The following is a 19,556-nucleotide window of genomic DNA, read 5'->3' as shown; positions in this document are numbered from 1 at the left end:
TGTCAGTCTTTTGGTTTCAACTGTTCTGGGGTCTATGTGCTTGAGGCCAGCAGTTTTCAGCTGGTGGGGGTCTGGTTCCTTACAGGAACAACTTAAGAAGGTGTGTCAGACCTTCATATCTTCAGGGAACTGGGTGTTGTGATTCTGCTATGTGACTGGTTTATAGTCTAAACTGTTACTGGCTTCCCAGTCCAACAGCTATTTCTTGTTTCTACATCTTCACATTTTCTAAGCATTAACTCTTGAGCAAGCCTTTTGGGACTCTGGGGAGGACTGGGAGACTAAAGCAAAAGCCTTTTACTTCAAAAATCAGGGACACAGGGGCCTGTATACAGTTTCAAGCTCCATATGACCCCTAAAAAATGAACATTAATTCCTTCATATAATAAAATTTTCAGTCAGTGTTCACATTTCCCCATTTGGTCATATTATTTTGATATTTTTTCTTTGTTGAAAATATATACATACTGCTTGTTCAAATCAGGATCAATAAATATCACTGAATAACTGCTGATTTCAGGAACAAATTATCCTTTTATGCCTGGGGAAGGCCGAGTATATTTTTGTACTTGTGTTGTTGTATTTGAGGGGTTATTTTTGTTTTGTTTTTTACATGCATAAAATTTCCTTGGAAGGACACATAATAACCAGAGAGGGCAGTGGCACCCCACTCCAGTACTCTTGCCTGGAAAATCCCACGGACGGAGGAGCCTGGTAGGCGGCAGTCCATGGGGTCGCACAGAGTCTGACACGACTGAGCGACTTCACTTTCACTTTTCACTTTCATGCATTGGAGAAGGAAATGGCAACACGCTCCAGTGTTCTTGCCTGGAGAATCCCAAGGACGGGGAAGCCTGGTGGGCTGCCGTCTATGGGGTCGCACAGAGTCGGACACGACTGAAGTGACTTAGCACACATAATAACACAGAATGGTTCCCTTGGAGAGGATCACAGAGAGTGATCAGAAGGAAGCTTCCTATGCACACTTATGAATTTTAAACCATATTGAACTCATGATCTACTCAACAACTGGGGAGTTAAAAGTAAATGTTTTCTAAAGGCAAGTCTTAAAACATCATCAAAAGGGATTAGCATGTGGGAAGTAGAGGTGGGAGGGGCTGTTTTCCAGACTTGCCACAAGATGGCAGCAGAGTGACACCAAAGCTTGGTTCTGGACTCTAGAAGGCTGCCTGGCTGCCAGCAGTCTCCCTCCCCATTCAGGACAGGCAAATGCTGGTAGGTTCCTGCCCACCACTATACTGAGCTGTGAAGCTGTAGCTGAGCTAAATCCCCATATTTTTGATCCACAGAGGCTGTGAAATGTTCACTGTTGTGTTACGCTTCCACATTTTGAGGTGATTTGTTACTTGGCAGTTAGGTAATAGACTTCATACTATTCCACCAAAGATATTTGAGTATGTATTTCTAAAACATGGAGACTCACTCTGAGAAGGCACCCCACTCCAGTACTCTTGCCTGGAAAATCCCATGGACAGAGGAGCCTGGTAGGCTGCAGTCCATGGGGTCACTAAGAGTCGGACACAACTGAGCGACTTCACTTTCACTTTTCACTTTCATGCATTGAAGGAAATGGCAACCCGCTCCAGTGTTCTTGCCTGGAGAATCCCAGGGACGGTGGAGCCTGATGGGCTGCCGTCTATGGGGTCGCACAGAGTCGGATACAACTGAAGCGACTTAGCAGCTGCAGCAGCAGAGACTCACTCTTAAAAAAAAAAACCACAATAGAAATAAAAGTTTAAATTTATTTACTATAATAAAATATCCAAGCAGTCTAGTTAATGACACATGAAGTAGAGAAGTAGAAGTGAAGTCGCTCAGTCGTGTCCGACTCTTTGCGACCCCATGGACTGTAGCCTACAACGCTCCTCCGTCCATGGGATTATCCAGGCAAGAGTACTGGAGTGGGTTGCCATTTCCTTCTCTAGAGGATCTTCCCAACCCAGGGATCAAACCTGGGTCTCCCGCATTGTAGGCAGATGCTTTACCATCTGAGCCACCAGGGAAGTCCATGACACATGAAATATTTGAATTAAAAACATTAATGTCTGCAATCTATTTTAAAATAGATCAAAAAAATATATGGATGGATAGAGGTATAGATGACTAGTTATGTGATAAGGCAAATGTAGCAAAGTGTTTATTATAGAGTCTAGGTGGTGGGTATATGAGTGTTTACTAGAAGATTCCTTTACCCTTTCTGTATCTTTGAAATTTTTCATAAAATGTTGAGGGAAAAGTCAATCACTGGGGCTTCCCTGGTGGATCAGGGAATCTGCCCACCAATGTAGGAGAGTCGGGTTCGATCCCTGATCCAGGAAGATCCCGCATGCCAAGGAGCAACTCACTCCGTTGGCCGTAAGTGTTGAGCCTGTGCTCTAGAGCCGGGAACCGCAACTACTGAGCCTACATGCTGCAACTGCTGAAGCTCAGAGCCCTCGAGCCTGTGGTCCGCAACAAGGGAAGCCGCTGACATAAGAAGCCTGAAACCAGAGAAAACTCGTGCAGCAACAAAGACCCAGGACAGCCAAAAATAAACACATTTTTTTAAATTATTTTTTTTAAGTCAATCATTGTTTAAATTTCCAATTGCCTCAAAAATGTTGCAGTTTTTTTTTGTTTGCCCATATCAAGATCCAAATAATATCCACAGAGTGAGATTGGTAAATATATAAGTTCTGTGTTCTTCAAATCACAGAATTTGGGTGCCTTTTTGTTATATCAATAAGCGTTCATGCTAATCCAGGGCAACAGAGTTTACATCCCCCAGCTGGCTCTTGATCCTGAAGTTGAACTCTTTAGTCTTGCAAGCTGATGAACCCATTCCTAAAGGAGACCTGAGTGATGGCAGCAGCAGCTTCTTTTTTCTTTTTAATATTTCTTTTTAGTTCTTTATTTGGCTGCACCAGCTCTTAGTTGCAGTATACAGATCTTCCTTGGAGCATGCAGGTCTTGTTTTTTAGTTGCAGCATGCAGAACTTTTATTTATTGCATGCAGAAATTTTCGTTATATCATGTAGGATCTAGTTCCCAACCAGGGATCGAACACAGGTCCCCTGCATTGGGAGTGAGGAGTCTTAGCCACTGGACCACCAGGGGAGTCCCAGCAGCAGTTTGTGACTAGGGCTTCCTGACCAAGGTCAGTGCTACAGAGTGTGTTCTGGACTCTGTCCCTGTAGGGGCAGCTTCAGAGAACAGCGTTCTTAATTCAGTTTTTACATGTCCTGAGTGTCAGTCCTATAGGACTAGCCTAAAAGTGAGGCATGTGTCTAGTGCAGCTACACAGAGCCCCACCCTCAGAAGTGGGGAGTCTAATCCTCTGCAGTTGCCATCATGTAATTAATTCCTTTTTATTTTTTATGAACTGCTGTTCATGCAACACACATCTTTGTGATTTATTTATATGCTGCGCTGGGTCTTCTTTATGGCACCCGGACTTTTTCTAGTTGTGGTAAGTGGAGGCTACTCCTCATTGTGAAGCATAGGCTCTAGGTGCACGGGCTTCAGTAGTTGTGGTACACAGGCTTAGTTGCTCCGCAGCATGTGGAATCTTCCCTGACCAGGGATCGAACCATATCGCCTGCTTTGGCAGGCAGATTCTTAACCACTAGACCACCAGGGAAGCGCGCCACCTTGTAATTCTTCATGTTATCTTTGAATTTGTGTTTTGTGTTTTATAAGTGAAGTCTGCTGGGACAATGGAGCAGGCATCGGGAACTTAGAGCCTGATTTGTGTGCATTCTCTCTTCCCACCACTCTGTCTCCCTGAGACAGGCAGGCAGTTCTGCCTCCTGTGGGCCTGGGCTTCAGGAGGGTCAAGGTCCACTACACACATCCTGGCCTCTGAGGGCAGGGCAGAGGCAGCTACTCCCTCCTCAGTTGGCAGTCCACGGCATATTCAGCAGGTGACCAGCAGGGGCGAGTGTCCTGCCCACCATTGATCCCAGTTCCTATGTCTTCTTGGAAGACAGGCTGCATCCCCCTGTAGGGAGCAAGCCTGTGGGAAGGAGAGATGCCTTGTTTGACTTCACCTCAGGCCAAGGCACCAGTTGGTCCAGTGGTTGGTGGGGAGAGAAGGAGAACCTGGCAGCCAGCAGCCATGTGTACAGACACACAAAGTTGCAGGGCAGGTCAGCCAGGTGACTCTGAGAGCTTGGGCTCACCCCAGGGTATCCCTTGCTCCAGGGAGCATGACAATGAATAGCACATTAACAACACCATGACAGGTTAAGAACAATAATGGAAGAAAGGAAAATGCTTTATATCTTAGTATTTTTATTTTTTTAATATCTATTTATTTGGCTGTGCCAGGTCTTAGTTGCAACATGTGGGATCTAGTTCCCTGACCAGGGACCGAACCCGTGCCCCCTGCACTGGGAGCGCAGAGCCCCAGCCGCTAGACCACCAGGCAATTCCCAATTTTTTTCTTTCCTGCTATTTGCTGTTTGAACGAGGGGGTCCCACATTTTCATTTTGCACAGGGCCCCATACATCAGTTCGCAGTCCTGCTTAGAGGGCACTCCTTCAGCCTTTCCAGCCTTTCTGGTATCCCAACCCAGAGCTTTCACTTTCATGCATTGGAGAAGGAAATGGCAACCCACTCCAGTGTTCTTGCCTTGAGAATCCCAGGGATGGGGGAGCCTGGTGGGCTGCCGTCTATGGGGTCACACAGAGTAGGACACGACTGAAGTGACTTAGCAGCAGCAGCAACCCAGAGCAATTTTTGTTTTCTTCCCTGAATACTGATCCTACACAGCTGCAGATAACAGGGGACAGCTGGGGGAATGAGCACATGTGTGGCCACTTTCTGGATGACTGGAAATATCTAAATGAGTAGAATCTAGGAGGAGCCCTGAAGCCCTTCTTGGTTAAGTAGGTGGGAGTGACCAAGTTAGAGAACATTGGCTTATATTGTATATCCTTTGACAAATATTTATCAAATCCACACATTTGTCAGGTGCTGGGGATGCAGTGGAGTCTAAAGTCAACAAACAGAGCAACTACACTGTTTTCCAGGGTGAAGAACTGAGTGTGGAGGTGGGGGTAAGATGAAGAAGCAAAGACGGTTGCTATGCAGCGCAGTCATTTTGTGCGCATGTTTAACTTAGGCAGTCGGCTACATGGGTTCACAATAAACAAAGATAATGAAAAATAATTATTTAAACAAGCAAATTATCCTGCCTTTCATTCCACTTAATAGCAGCGTATGCTCCCTCCTGTATGAGAAATGGGCGTAATCTACTTCTTTGGGTCTTGTATCTCACCTGGATGTAGTGTGAGTTGAGTGTACTTTCCATACAACGTAGTCCCTGAACCCAAAAATGAACATTGACATTTAGCCAAAGCCACAGCCATCTGTTACAACGTGGGAGGAAAATGGCATAATGAAAGATGGTGTCTTACCTTCCTTTAGTTGCTGTCAACATCAACCGAATAGGGAGAGATCCGAGGAACCCAACGGAAGAACTGCACTTTGCCCTAGCCGGATACCTCCGCAGAAACAACCCAAAAATGTATTCTCTGGGACCGCTTTCCTCTCCGCGTGGACCAACAGAATTCTGAGATGAGTAACAGATGGGTGCTCCAACCATTCGGCACTAGGATGCGGGGATGGGGTTGCAGCGTCTTCCCCGCCCACCTATTGGACGAATCGGAAAGCGTCCTCCGGAGCCACGGTGTCCTGGGGCGCGCGGGGGGCGTGGCCTGGGACTCCCCCAGAGGGGAGGGCGCCGTCTGTCCTTGGGCAGAGAGGGGAGGTGACTCCGGCCGAAGACGAGGACGCAGGATGAGGGCCCTGCGGGTGAGGGCCCCCAAGGGTCGGGTTGCGGCCCCCAACTCGGAAACTCTCAGAAACTCTCACCCCTATCTGAGACTCTCCCCCAATTCCGGGATCTGGGGACTTGGAACGTGAGCCCTCTTCAGGGCTCGGGACTCCCTCCTAATAAGCCTGGGGCCCCTCTCCCCAGCTCCCAACCCAAAATCTTTTGAGACAGCCGGGGACCCGTTAACTTGACCGAAAGCCCAGAGTTTGAACTTCTTCCCTTCATCCAGGCCTCCCTTAGCATTCCTTCCCCTCTCCCTAACTTCTTAGGCTGCCGGGAAATTCCCTAAGCACCCCGATCCAGCCCTGCCCTTCCCGCGACCTGAGCTCCTCCCATTAACCCTGGGAACCGAAAAGAAAAAAAAAAAACAAAAAACCTCTCGGGACTGGGACCCGCGGAACGTGAGCCTTCTGGGTCCGATTCTCTAGACGGTCCGATAACCTTCAAGCCAGACCCTCTAGGCACGAGTCCCGTTCATCTAGGCCTTTCCTGCCAGGACACCCTCCCCAACTCGCGCGGTCAGTTCGCATCTTGCCTTTGAGACGCTCCCAAGGGACAGAAGTGTCCCCAAGTTAGAGCCTCGGAAAGTCCGACAACCTCCCCCCAAAGGGACCTCTTCCGGGACGCCCCTCCAGACTCCCCCAATGTCCAACCCATCCCCTCTGCACAGGTCTCCCAAGCGCTGGTCCGCTCCTTTAGCTCAACCGCCCGGAACCGCTTCGAGAACCGAGTAGCTGAGAAACAGAAGCTCTTCCAGGTGGGCGGAGCGAGGGAGGAGCGGGGGAGGAGCCTGGGTCGCCCGCTTGGTCCCGAAGAGAAGTTGGGGGTGGCAGGAGCTTAAGGTCTGCGGTGCTGACAACGTCTTTCTCATCGTGTGCCCCCAACTTCCAGGAGGACAATGGCCTCCCGGTGCACTTGAAGGGCGGTGCAACAGACAATATCCTGTATCGAGTGACGATGACTCTGTGTCTGGGGGGTGAGTTGCAGGGCCAGACTCGGCCTGAACGGCGGCAGGGCGGGGCTCGAGATGGAGAGGGGAAGGGGCGGGTTCTGGCCGTAGGGTTTCACCAGAGAATTGGATTCTGAGCTGGTGTGGGACCCTATGGGAGCCTGGGCTGACACATACGGAGGGAGCACCCCAGGGCTTGGGCTCCTGTCCCAGGAAGGTGGCTGGGCTAGTGATGCATCTGGGGAGAAAGCCTGAAGCCTGGTCTGTATCAAAGTCCAGCATTTCCCCAGCTGAAGGGCAGTTTGGGAAGGGACTCGAGCCTGCAGCATGGGGTCATAAGCAAGATGGGCTCAGGGAGGGAACTGGGGCCTCATTCAGTATCCCCCACACTCCCTCCCTAGGCACTCTCTACAGCCTGTACTGCCTTGGCTGGGCCTCCTTCCCTCACAAGAAGTGAAACCAAGAAGTCTGCAGGACCCGAACAGGCATCAATAAATGTGCTGGTTTCCTGGGGAACCCAGCCCAGCTCCATGCTCCCTATTTGTGCCTCCTAGCCCATCCTTCCACCAGCAAGTCATCTCTGCCCTGTGGACAACCCTGGGACCCTCCTACTACACCAGGGTTATCCCTAGGATGTCACTGCCTCTCAGCCCTCCCAGAAGCCCCAAACAGCATCCCTGGGCTGTCCCCTCAGGGTCTGGGGACCTGCTTTGTATCCTGGGATGGCAGCCCCTCTCCCTGCAGAGGCCCGGGGGTGGGGAGGAAGATCCTGAGCATAGTGTGGGACACCAGAGAGGTAGAGGCAAGTGAAGACAGACTCATTCAAGCACAGAAGCTGAGAGGGGCAAACATGGCCCTGGGGGGCACAGCCAGGGGGACACTGAGACCTCCCACTGATGGTCCAGACTTCTAGTCTTGGTTTCCATGGGATCTGAGCGAGATCTCAGCAAGAATAAGGCTACAGCTCAATTGGGATCCAGAATGAGAAAAAAGACTGGGACTAGGAGACACATACAGACAGGCTTCCTCTGCCTCAGAGGCAGAGCCACCCCCCAACTCAGAACAGGAGGCAGATCTCGGAGAGAGCAGCAACTAGGGTACATTTATTTCCTCCTGGGCCTGGCAGCCTGGGAGCAGAATACAGACAAAGGCACTGGGGCATGTGGCCCTGTTTTGGCCTGGAGTTCAGGTGCCGGGGTGGTAACTGAATGGGTGTGCCTGGGTGTGAAGGGACTGGAGTGATCCTCCCAGAACTAGGAGAAGGGCCCTTGGGGTGTGGAAGCCACACAGATGTTGGGCTTGGCACAGGTGCAAGAGAAGGGTTATGGAGTAGACGAGATGGGTGTGCTGGGTGGGGGTGACTCGAGGGGCAAGGCGTGTTGAAGCATGTTGGGCCCTGACTGTTGACTGAGAATCCAGGTGCCAAGGGCTGAGAGGACAGAAAGGGGTCAGCAGGACCCACGAAGATGTGACTGCAGACAGAATCAGCCCTGGGGGAGACCGAAGAGTCCAAGGTGACTCCTACAGCGAGGTGATGAGGGGGCAGGCCTGGGGCTCCCGTTCAGGAGTACATGGTCAGCTGCAGCCACTGGGGAAAGGAAGGGACAGACAGTGAGGAGCAGGGAACCCAGGAATACCAGAGCCCTTCTCTGCTCTCACCCAGGGGTCTTTGGGAAAATGGGAGGGAGGGAGCCCTAGCTCCAAGCTGGTACATGGGGCTGAGGGGAGGGGCCCCCTGCTAGGATCCCACATCCCGGGGTGGAGATGGGGGTTCTTACCTCCTGGATGTTCACCTGGATTTGTCCAGTGCCATCTTTGTCGAGAGATTTGAAGGCACCTGGGGAAAGGAAGGGTTGGTGGGACTGGCTTTTAGGAGTAAAATATACTAATATATGATAATACTAACAGCTAGTAGTCTGTCTACTCTGGCAAGCACCTGTATAAAGTGCTTTCCATGTATGAACTCATTTAATCCGATCTTAGGAGATAAGTGTCATTTTAAAATAAGGCACAGAAAGGTGAAGTGATGTGCCTGTGTTACATAGAGAAAAAGGAAACTGGGATTGGAACCCAGACTACTACTCATCTCAATAATGGCCTCCATATCTTGACCTCCACACCCCTCATCACCCTCTGCCCAAGCCCCAGCCCCCTACCAACCTCTAAGCTCCACACCCTCCAGTTCCAGCTGAAACAAGCTACTGGAAGGAGGCTCTGCATTTCCTGCTCCTACAGTCTGTGTAGTCCCCACTCCTGCCCTGAAACTCATCTCCATGGTCCCCACTCACAGTCAACTGCTACTGCTAAGTCGCTTCAGTCGTGTCCAACTCTGTGCGACCCCATAGACGGCAGCCCACCAGGCTCCCCCATCCCTGGGATTCTCCAGGCAAGAACACTGGAGTGGGTTGCCATTTCCTTCTCCAATGCATAAAAGTGAAAAGTGAAAGTGAAGTCGCTCAGTCGTGCCATAGCCAAACCAGTATGTAAACAGGTGCCCACAGAGCCTGTGTGGCTCTCTCTCACTCACGGCTCAGTTACCACCCTCAAGGATCCACGCGTGTGGTACCCTGGACACTCCACTCGCAGCTGGCCCTCTTGCTGGTAAATCCCAGGCCATTTCTCGACCCTCTCATACATGGCTTTTAGCATCATCTGCCCTGTTGTCCTCTCTCACCTTCCCTTCATGTCCCCAACATACCTGCCTCTTTTCTTCCCTGCATGCTCTTAATATACTGTCCACCCTGGGCTCTTGGCATGCCAGGAGATCTTCCTAAAGGAAACCTGAGACCCTGTTCTTCCCCTGCCTAGACCCTGTTCACTGTCCCATTAGTGTCTGAGCACCTCCAAACATGGCATTCACAGCCCTGCATGGCCTGACCATCCCACTGCTCCTGCCCCCTCTCTCAGACAAATGTGAGTTCAAATTCTAACTTTGCAACTTCTAGCTAAGTGGCTGTGAGCAAGAAATTCACCTCCTTGAACCCTAGGTTCCTCCTCCATGAAATATTCTAACCCAAATCACCAAGATTACCGTCTCCTCTTTCCTTTCTAGGCCTTCACACAGGCTGTTCCCAATGCAACACTGCTCCCCACTCACTTGCTGGAGTCACTTCTTACCCATCAGGTCTCAATTCACACATGCCCTCCCTCCTCCAGGAAGGCCTCCTTGATCACTTAAGCTACATCAGCTGCCTAGTTAAGTTTGAAGAGCTCCCAGTCACAAGTCTAAACCTGATCTACCCTGATCTTCCCCTCACAGCCCCCATCACTCTGCAAAGGCTTCCCCAATCCCAGACTTAACCATCCCGAGCTGTCACTGTCTGGTAATTTGCCTCTCCTGTAGACTGTAAGCAACATAAGGGCAGGAACATGGCCTGTTTCAGTCACTGCTGTGCCCCTAATACTGCCCACCTCAGCGTCAGGCTCAAAGGAGGCTTGGCCCAAGGAGGCTGGACAAATCCCCACCTGGGAAGAGAGCTAGGGTGTCACTTACGGAACATGGCATCCAGTCTGACCAGGCAGCTGATGAAATTGTCAAAATCCATGTTCCCTCCCTCATCTGAGTAGCGTCGGATGATCATGTTGTAGAGATGTTCATTCAGGTGGAATCCTGCGAATGATTTAGTTAATAGGTGTGGGGGCCACCTAGCCAAACCCTCTCCCAGCCCCAGGATTCAGGCTCAGACCAGATCAGTGGGGGCTGCCTCACCAGTCCCACCCCCAGTCCCACCATGTTCCTGCCAGCCACACCTGCTGCCTCAAAGGCCCCTGGGAGTTCACTGCTGCCAATGGTCCCTGAACGGTCAACATCAAACTGTTTGTATATGGCCTGTGGGGACAAGGAGGTCAGGATTCAACTGGGCCTCATGGGGCGTGGCATTTCCAAGGCTTGGGGCACTGTCTTTGTGCCAGGAGTTTCAGAGGCTGAACACACCTGCCACTTTTTGATGTTGTTCCACAAGTACTTGAATTCTTCGAAGCCCAGTTTGCCAGTCGTGTCACTCTGGTGGAAGGGTGTTAAGAATAGCCATACCCAGAAGTGTGGACAGTGTACACGATGATGGTTAGGACCAAGCAGGGGAGCCTGGGCTAGAACCCCAGCTCCCATCCCACCCTCCTGCTGCCACCTTGCGTGTGGCTTCACTGTTCGTCTTGCCCATAAGTACTTTAGTTTGTATTTCTAAATGATAAAGACTCTCTCTACACATAATCACATGAAATCCTCATTTATAACATTCTTTGATAGTAATTCAAACTTATAAATGTTAGGACATGTAAAACACCAGGGTATCTTAGAACTCTAGGGAAATGAGGTGATAAGAGTAAATACCTATTGCATTTGTGATAAAAAGTGAATGAGATATTGGTATAAAGCCCTCACTCAAGGGCTGGCACTTGATAAATTCTCAGTAAATCGCAACAATGGCCAAGACTTATCACATGACATCAGATACTGCCAAACTCCTCAGGAGCATCACTTGTCTCACTAAATCCTCAAGATACCAGCCCCATCAGTGTTACATCTGGGTGACAGAGAAACAGCTTCAGAGCTGAAAAATCTACCCGGGTGAGATCATAACAGTTAGTGTGTGCAGACCACTTACTCTGTGCTACCCATTGTGCTAAGCCTTTTGCATGAAATGACAATTTGGTATCACCATTATCATTCACCCAATTTTATCAAGAGGTAAACCGAGGCACAGAGAGGTTCAATAACCTTGCTAGGGGGCTGAGCTGCATTTGTTTCACCCTAGACAACACATGTATGTCATAACATGACATGCATATATGTGTGTCTATAATGCTTTGTGCAGTATGTGCCTGCGCCCGAAATCAGTGAATGATGTGTGTTCCCATGCACACGCCTCTACATATCTTCATGTATGTGTGTGTGTGTGCGTGTGGGCAAACCTATGGCAGTTACAAGGTGGGGTTATAAGGTTATAAGGTCAGTTGAATGATTGCCTCTCTAGGTCCTGGTTTCTTCATCTGTAAAATGGAATATAATAATCATACCTGTCTAACAAGGTGGCTGTCAAGTAAATGTAAGTAAAGTGCCAGTTACGACAGCTGATGTTATTATGTATTGCCACATGTCCATAGGTGGGTGTGTGTTCTAATGTACACATGTCCACATCTGTGGGTATGAAAGCTACACCCTGACTGCCCCAGCCACTCTTGCAGAAAATCCCTTCTTGGGAATTCCCTGGCAGTCCAGTGGTTAGGACTCACAGCGTGGCCAAAGAAAATTCCCTCATCCCCAACTTCTCCACCAGACTACCCTCAAGGATACATCCATTACAGCCACCATGCTGCGACATGTGTCAATGCCAAAGCCATCAGTCTTCAGATCAGGATCTGTGGGATACAGGTTGAAGGTCAGAGGCCAGAGATCACAACTACCCCAGCCACCATGCCTCCAAACCTGCCCTGTCTGCTGACCCCAGTCACTCACGTCGGGTCACCACTTTGTTGAGAATGTTCATGAGTTCTGTGGCACTGACCTCCATGTCCTGGGGGTAGAAGTTAGGAATGGGTCAGGGGTGACTGAAAGGGGTCTGAGGGTGTGATGAAGGAGGATAGGAACTTTGGGATTGCCATGGTGGAGTGTACATGTAAAGGGCAGCCCAAGGGAAGGCATGGAAGGGTTAAAGACGGGTCTGGGGTTCCCTGTTTACTTACATCTCCAGCCAGCTGTGCAAAAAGCCTCCGGAACTGCCGTACCTCCTCACTCTCATTGGCCTCGATGTTGGAGTAATGTGTGCGAGGGGGCTGCAGAGGGAGGAGATTTCAGAGCAGGTAGGGGGAAGGGTGCCCTGACCGGGACAGCGGTAGGTTGGGAAAGTCTGAGTGGGCTGAGTGGTGAGTGACCAATGAATGCGAGGTGGGCAATGAATAGGAATGGATATAGCTAAGTCCTCCAAGAGTTGGATATGACTTAGCAACTGGAAAATAATAGCTAAGTTTGAGGATGTTACAAGGGAGACATTAAGTGAAATAAATTTCATAAGGAAAGGGATGGGGCTTCTTCAAAGGGACAAGGATGGATGTTGGAAAAGGCCTCAGAATGAGAAAACAGGTGGGGCTTACCAGGGGCTCTGGGTTGTACTGCGCAGCCGCCTCACTGAAGGAAAACATGGGGGCGGGGGAGTTAATGCCAGGGGGCGGGGCCTCCAACCGGCAGCCAGCCCCCACACCCCATCCCTCAACCCCTAGCTCGCCACCCTACCTACTTGCTCCCTCCACCCTCATCAGTCCTTGTCTTCACCTGTCCCTATCCTTGCCTCCCTGGTTGTTCCCCCACAGTAAGATCCCCCTTGCCAGAGCACACCTACATAATGGCAGATTCCTCAAAAGACCTAGCCCCTTCGAGGGCTCGCCTCATAGAAGCTTGGCCCCAGCTTCCCGGGGCCCCACCCTCCTGGGTTCCACCTGTGTAAGAACCTACTCCATCGTCATGGCCTCTAACGTTTGTGTCTTCTTAATATCCCACCCCAGCTCCATTAGTTCTCACCCCTTCAAAGCATTATACTCAGTGGCTAAGACCTACCAGGCACCTACCGACCCCTACCCTCCCTTCATTTCTGCTGCTGCTGCTAAGTCACTTCAGTCGTACCCCTTCACTAGGACATTTTTAATCCAATCAGTTCCCAGCCCAGCCTTGCCCCTTGATGGACTTTTCCCCAATCCTGTAAGGGCAAGACCTCTTCTGAGCACACCTCATTGACCCACCTACAAGGGCCACGCCGCGCGCACAAGGCTAGCCTTGCCCCCATGAAGTGATAACCAGCCTCACTGGCTCCGCCCCCTTAACGTTTGTCTCCAGGTTAGCGGAAGCAGGCCACGCCAGCCCCATTAAGCCCCACCTCCCAAAGCCCAAGTGGTCCCATCAGACTGTGTCCCCTCAATAATCAGAGTACCCCCATGTCAAGCTCCGCCCCCATGAACTCATTAAGGTCGGCCCCCTCAAAGCGGGTCTCCTAGCCCAGGCCCGGCCCAGCCTAATTAAGATTCCTGGTCAGTGTCCAGGTTACCCCATTCTATTGCTGGACAAGCCTCCTCCTCAGGCCACGCCCATCATCAGGCCCCGCCTTACCTAATGGCGCTAATGACCCCGCCCAGGATGCGCATGGCTGTTCCGCCGCCGCCGCCGCCGCCGCCGCCGCCGCCGCCTCCGCCTCCTCCTCCAGCCCCGCTGATAAGGCCTCCAAGCACATTCCCTAGACCCCCGCCTCCTCCGCCGCCTCCGCCACCCTTCAAGAACGAGTTAACCAGGAACATGGCTGATTCCTGAGGAGGGAAAAAGGGGTCAGATGGCTGTCTCGTCCCTGAGCCCGCCCCTTCCCCCACAAAAATACGCATTTCTGACTGCTGGACGTGAGGAAGTAATATGAAGCCTCTAGGCGGAGACCTATCCTCCGGCTGGGGCTTAAGGGCCCATTCGGGGTGAGGTCTGGGCTTCTGGGGGAGGTAGGTCTTGGACGGTGGCATAGGGACAGAAAATCGGGTTTGAAACCTCCTTCCGTTCCAAAGGTCCGCATCTGGCTTGAAAAACTCTGGACTGAGTCTACGCATAGGCATCATGAAGTACCAGGCACTGGCCAGGTCAAGTGGGAGTCTCAAGGTGGGGGCGTCCCAAGCTAGCGCTCGAATCTGAGATCCAGAGCCCTAGAGGTTTGAGGCGGGTCAGAATCGTGGGTTAGAAATTCTCCGCCTGGAGGCCCCTGAAACAGAGTTTAGGAAATCCAGAATGTGGGTTTAAGGATTTAGGTGCAACCAGCAGTGAGACTAGACTCATTGCTGGGTCTGTGGGTTCAGGTCTAAGATTTTAAGTGTTGAGCCCCGGGGCCTGGGATAACGGAGTTCCTGTTAGAATTGAGAGGACGGATCGTGGTCCCAGAGGCTGCACCCAGGGCTGGATTTACTGGGTACCTCTCCATGGGCTCCTATTTTAGATCCTGAGAGGAAGGGTGGAAGAGTCCCCGGGGCAGGATAACTAGGCCGGACAGATCTGGGAGCTAGAATCTGAGGTCAAGGGTGTGGTGGATCCCTGAGGCTAAGATTTTAGGATCTCTTCGGGTCTGGAGGCCTCCAGGGCCGGAATTACAGAGTGCAGGGGGAGTCCGGACTGGGCGCTCACCGCCTCGTTCGCGCGTCCACCGGTCCGCTCGTCGGTGTAGCTCTGGGGCCTCCGTCTGCGTCCGGCTCCGCAGGGCGGGGCGGGTGACTCAGGCTGCCAAGGCCGGGTTAGGCTCTGCTGGGTGGCCCAGCCCGCATCCGCCGGGTCCTAGAGCCGACATTAAGACTGCGCATGCGCCTGTTGGTCCCGCCTCCTGTGATTGGGTGCGGCTGCACAGGCTCCATCCTGCGTTTCCAGTGCCTTGCATTCCCGACACCGCCCTGAGTTGACAGATCTGAGGTCTTTCTCTACTCTATGCAGTCCCAGGATGCAAGCACCTGGGGAACTAGAACTCCGAGGGAACTTGGGCAGTCATCGTGCCCAAGGCGACCTAGTGTCGATTTTCGCCCCAAAGCCTGCTGCCATCGTCTCACAGATGTGGCTTTCGGTTTCCTCTGAAAAGGACTCCTGATACTTGTCTTGGGACAAGACTTGGGACTTGTCTCCTATCCCAGCCTTGTCACGACAAACAGCCACAGTTTGGGACCACAGCCTGGGACAAGTGCCCGCATCTGTGGCAGGGATCCTGCAGGCAAAGCCCTGATGGTGGTCCAGTTTCACCTACAAATCAGACAGCCTTGTGCCTCCTGCATCCACACCCCTTGACCCCCTGAGCCAAGACCCCTAGAATTGTTTTTCCTGGACGGGTCCAAGTGTAGTCTCAGTCTTCCAGTCTCTAAAGAGGGGCCCGGATACAGGAAGAATCCGCTGCCCACAGCCTGGTTTCTGAGGCTGGACATTCCCAGGGTCGGTTGGTGGCCAAGGTGGGGAGTGCAGCTGGGAAGGAAAATGGCAAAGGAGGCCACCTTTGGAACCCTTTCGCTTGCTCTCTGCTTCCAACCTGTAAGCGCCCAGGACTTTTTCAGGGTCCCTCGGAGGAAGCTGTCAGTCTGTCTCTCTAGCCCTTAGGCGCTACTCTGGAAGCTGACTCAGGTTGGGGTTGAATCCTGACTTTGCCCCTTAATAACTTGGAATTCCAAAACAGTGACCTGAGCCATGATTTTCTAATCTGTAAAATGTAAATAAAGGTCTCCATGCCCCACTCTCTAGGCTCCTAACAGAATGAAGCAGTAAACGCTTAGTCAAATAGTAACCATTATCCTCTGTGTCTGTTCCTTCCTCCTGGAGCCCTCTTGGGTTCCTGAGGTAGACTCTTGCTCTTCCTTAGTTAATACAGTAAGTCCCCTACATACAAACCCTAAAGTTGCAAACTTTCAAAGATGCAAATATGTGTCTGCATGTCCAATCACCTAAGTTAGTTCACCTGTCTGGTGTACATTGTCAGGTGCATGTATCCTCTATAAGCTGTTTTGCTTTTGTGTACTTTACAGAACTGTATAGAGTGGGCTTCCCTTGTGGCTCACCTGGTAAAGAATCTGCCTGCAATGCAGGAGACCTGGGTTCGATTCCTGGGTTGGGAAGATCACCTGGAGAAGGGAAAGGCAACCCACTCCACTATTCTGGCCTGGAGAATTGCATGGACTGGACAGTCCATGGGATCACAAAGAGTCGGACACAACTGTGCTACTTTCACTGACTCACTCACTCACTCACTCACTGTATAGAGTACAGTAGTACAGTATGTTTATTTCCAGCCCAGGATGTCCGGAAGCATGCATAAAAGCAGTGATGATGTACCTGGTACTACTGTACTTTTTAAGGTACTGTACTGTAAGATTAAAAATGTTTTCTTACAAGTTGAGAAAGCCCGTGTGCAGCAATGAAAATCCAGTGTGGCCAAAAATAAAAATAAATAAAATATTAAAAATAAATTTAATTTGATTTAATAAAATTAAATAAAAAATTAAAATTAAGAAATATTTTCTTTATTCTTTGTGTTTGTTTTGTGTTTTTTGTGTGAGCAGTATTATAAACCTATTACAATACAGTACTTTATGGCCATCTGTGCAAAGAGTCCGACGTGACTTGAGCTACTGACACTTTACATGTATCAGCTCATATGTCCTCATAACAGTCTTTGAATGGGTGCTATATATTATCTGCATTTCACAAATAAGTAAACTGATTCTGAGGGTAAACTCCCTAGCTTGTACTCTTATTTTTTTTAATTATTTAAAATTTATTTGACTGTGTCAGGATCTTTGTTACATCATGTGGGATCTTACGTTGTGCCCATGAACTCTCTAGTTGTGGTGTGCAGGCTCTGGAGCATGTGGGCTCGGTAGCTGCGACATGCAGGCTTAGTTGCTCCTCAGCCTGGGGGATCTTGGTTCCCTTATCAGGGATCGAACCTGCGTTGTGAGGCGGATTCTTAACCACTGGACCACCAAAGTGTTAGTCAATCAGTTGTGTCAGACTCCTTGTGACTTCATGGATTGTAGCACACTGACTCCTCTGTCCATGGAATTCTCTAAGCAAGGATACTGGAGTGGGTTGCCATTTCCTTCTCCAGGGAATCTTCCTGACCCAGGGATTAAACCCAGGTCTCCCACATTGCAGGCAGACTCTTTACCAACTGGACCACCAGGAAAGTCCTTAACCTGTACTCTTAAGCACTACTGAAACTGAGCGGGACTCTCTGAGGCTCCTGGACATGGAAGCCTTTGTGTTCCCCATTACTTGTTTGTAGGAAATAGGCTTCAGCCTCCTTGACCTTCTTTGAGTTCCCAAAGGGCAAGTTCAAACAGTTGCTAATCAGGGAAGAATGAAACATACATATTACCCATGAACAGTATAAAAAGGCAAAAAGATATGACACTGAAAGATGAACTCCTCAGGTTGGTAGGTGCCCAATATGCTACTGGAGAAGAGTGGAGAAATAACTCCAGAAAGAATCAAGAGACAGAGCCAAGCAAAAACAACGCCCAGTTGTGGATGTGACTGGTGATGGAAGTAAAGTCTGATGCTGTAAAGAATATATTGCATAGGAACCTGGAATGTTAGCTCCATGAATCAAGGTAAATTGGAAGTGGTCAAACAGGAGATGGCAGGAATGAACATCGACATTTTAGGAATCAGTGAGCTAAAATGGAAAAGAATGGGTGAATTTAACTCAGATGACCATTATATCTACTACTGTGGTCAAGAATCCCTTAGAAGAAATGGAGTATCCCTCATAGTCAACAAAAGAGTCTGAAATGCAGTACTTAGGTGCAATCTCAAAAACGACAGAATGATCTCTGCTTGATTCCAAGGTAAACCACTCAGTATAACAGTAATCCAAGTCTATGCCCCAACCAGTAATGCTGAAGAAGCTGAAGTTGAATGGTTCTATGAAGACCTACAAGACCTTCTAGAACTAACACCCTCCCCCCCCCAAAAAAAATGTCCTTTTCATTATAGGGGACTGGAATGCAAAAGTAGGAAGTCAAGAGATTTCCTGGAGTAACAAGAGATTTCCTGGAGTAACAAGAGATTTCCTGGAGTAACAGGCAAATTTGGCCTTGGAGTATAAAATGAAGCAGGGCAAAGGCTAACAGAATTTTGCCAAAAGAACACACTGTCAAAACAAACACCCTCTTCCAACAACACAAAAGAAGACTCTACACATGGACATCACCAGATAGTCAATACAAAAATCAGATCAGATCAGATCAGATCAGTCGCTCAGTCGTGTCCGACTCTTTGCGACCCCATGAATCACAGCACGCCAGGCCTCCCTGTCCATCACCAACTCCAGAAGTTCACTGAGACTCACGTCCATCGAGTCAGTGATGCCATCCAGCCATCTCATCCTCTGTCGTCCCCTTCTCCTCTTGCCCCCAATCCCTCCCAGCATCAGAGTCTTTTCCAATGAGTCAATTGATTATATTCTTTGCAGCCAAAGATGGAGAAGCTCTATACAGTCAGCAAAAACAAGACCAGGAGCTGACTGTGGCTCAGATCATGAACTCCTTCTTGCCAAATTCAGACTGAAATTGAAGAAAGTAGGGAAAACCACTAGACCATTCAGGTATGACCTAAATCAAATCCTTTATTACTATACAGTAGAAGTGACAAATAGATTCAAGGGATTAGATCTGATAGACAGAGTGCCTGAAGAACTATGGACAGAGGCTCATGACATTATACAGGAGACAGGGATCAAAACCTTCCCCAAGAAAAAGAAATGCAAAAAGGCAAAATGGTTGTCTGAGGAGGCCTTACAAATAGCTGAGAAAAGAAGAGAAGCTAAAGGCAAGGGAGAAAAGGAAAAATATACCCATTTGAATGCAGAGTTCCAAAGAATAGCAAGGAGAGATAAGAAAGCCTTCCTCAATGAACAATGCAAAGAAATAGAGGAAAACAATAGAGTGGGAAAAACGAGATCTCTTAAAAAAAATTAGAGATACCAAGGAACAGTTCATGCAAAGATGGGCACAGTAAAGGACAGAAATGGTATGGACCTAACAGAAGCAGAAGATATTAAGAAGAGGTGGCAAGAATACACAGAAGAACTATACAAAAAGATCTTCATGACCCAGATAATCACGATGGTGTGATCACTCACCTAGAGCCAGACATCCTGGAATGCGAAGTCAAGTGGGCCTTAGAAAGCATCACTACAAGCAAAGCTAGTGGAGGTGATGAAATTCCAGTTGAACTATTTCAAATCCTAAAAGATGATGCTGTTAAAGTGCTGCACTAA

General features: G+C 49.7%; 2 protein-coding genes across 6 annotated transcripts; one reads left to right on the top strand and one right to left on the bottom strand.

Annotated features, from left to right (window-relative positions):
* Positions 1–5,686: 5,686 nt before the first annotated feature.
* On the top strand, positions 5,687–7,327 carry LOC129631976 (cytochrome c oxidase subunit 7A1, mitochondrial). The gene is made up of 4 exons (XM_055553377.1): positions 5,687–5,818; positions 6,511–6,597; positions 6,732–6,816; positions 7,191–7,327. The coding sequence occupies exons 1-4, from the start codon at positions 5,804–5,806 to the stop codon at positions 7,244–7,246; spliced, it is 243 nt and encodes an 80-aa protein (XP_055409352.1). The 5' UTR covers positions 5,687–5,803; the 3' UTR covers positions 7,247–7,327.
* Positions 7,328–7,865: 538 nt separating this feature from the next.
* On the bottom strand, positions 7,866–15,067 carry CAPNS1 (calpain small subunit 1). 5 transcript variants are annotated; one of them, XM_055553371.1, is made up of 11 exons: positions 14,930–15,067; positions 13,886–14,079; positions 12,880–12,913; positions 12,472–12,561; positions 12,245–12,302; positions 12,083–12,147; positions 10,724–10,792; positions 10,540–10,618; positions 10,283–10,399; positions 8,568–8,626; positions 7,866–8,377 (listed from the first exon to the last, which is right to left on the bottom strand). In XM_055553371.1, the coding sequence occupies exons 2-11, from the start codon at positions 14,068–14,070 to the stop codon at positions 8,351–8,353; spliced, it is 783 nt and encodes a 260-aa protein (XP_055409346.1). In that variant the 5' UTR covers positions 14,071–14,079; positions 14,930–15,067; the 3' UTR covers positions 7,866–8,350. The 5 variants fall into 5 exon arrangements, with proteins under 5 accessions (XP_055409346.1, XP_055409349.1, XP_055409347.1 ...); XM_055553374.1 differs by lacking the exons at positions 13,886–14,079; positions 14,930–15,067 and adding an exon at positions 13,824–13,843; XM_055553372.1 differs by lacking the exons at positions 13,886–14,079; positions 14,930–15,067 and adding an exon at positions 13,522–13,610.
* Positions 15,068–19,556: the final 4,489 nt, after the last annotated feature.

Source organism: Bubalus kerabau, chromosome 17 (genome assembly GCF_029407905.1).
Source record: "Bubalus kerabau isolate K-KA32 ecotype Philippines breed swamp buffalo chromosome 17, PCC_UOA_SB_1v2, whole genome shotgun sequence".
In the NCBI taxonomy this organism is placed as follows: domain Eukaryota; kingdom Metazoa; phylum Chordata; class Mammalia; order Artiodactyla; family Bovidae; genus Bubalus; species Bubalus kerabau.
The sequence above is the reverse complement of the archived record's forward strand: the minus strand, read 5'-3'. Positions and strand labels throughout refer to the sequence as shown.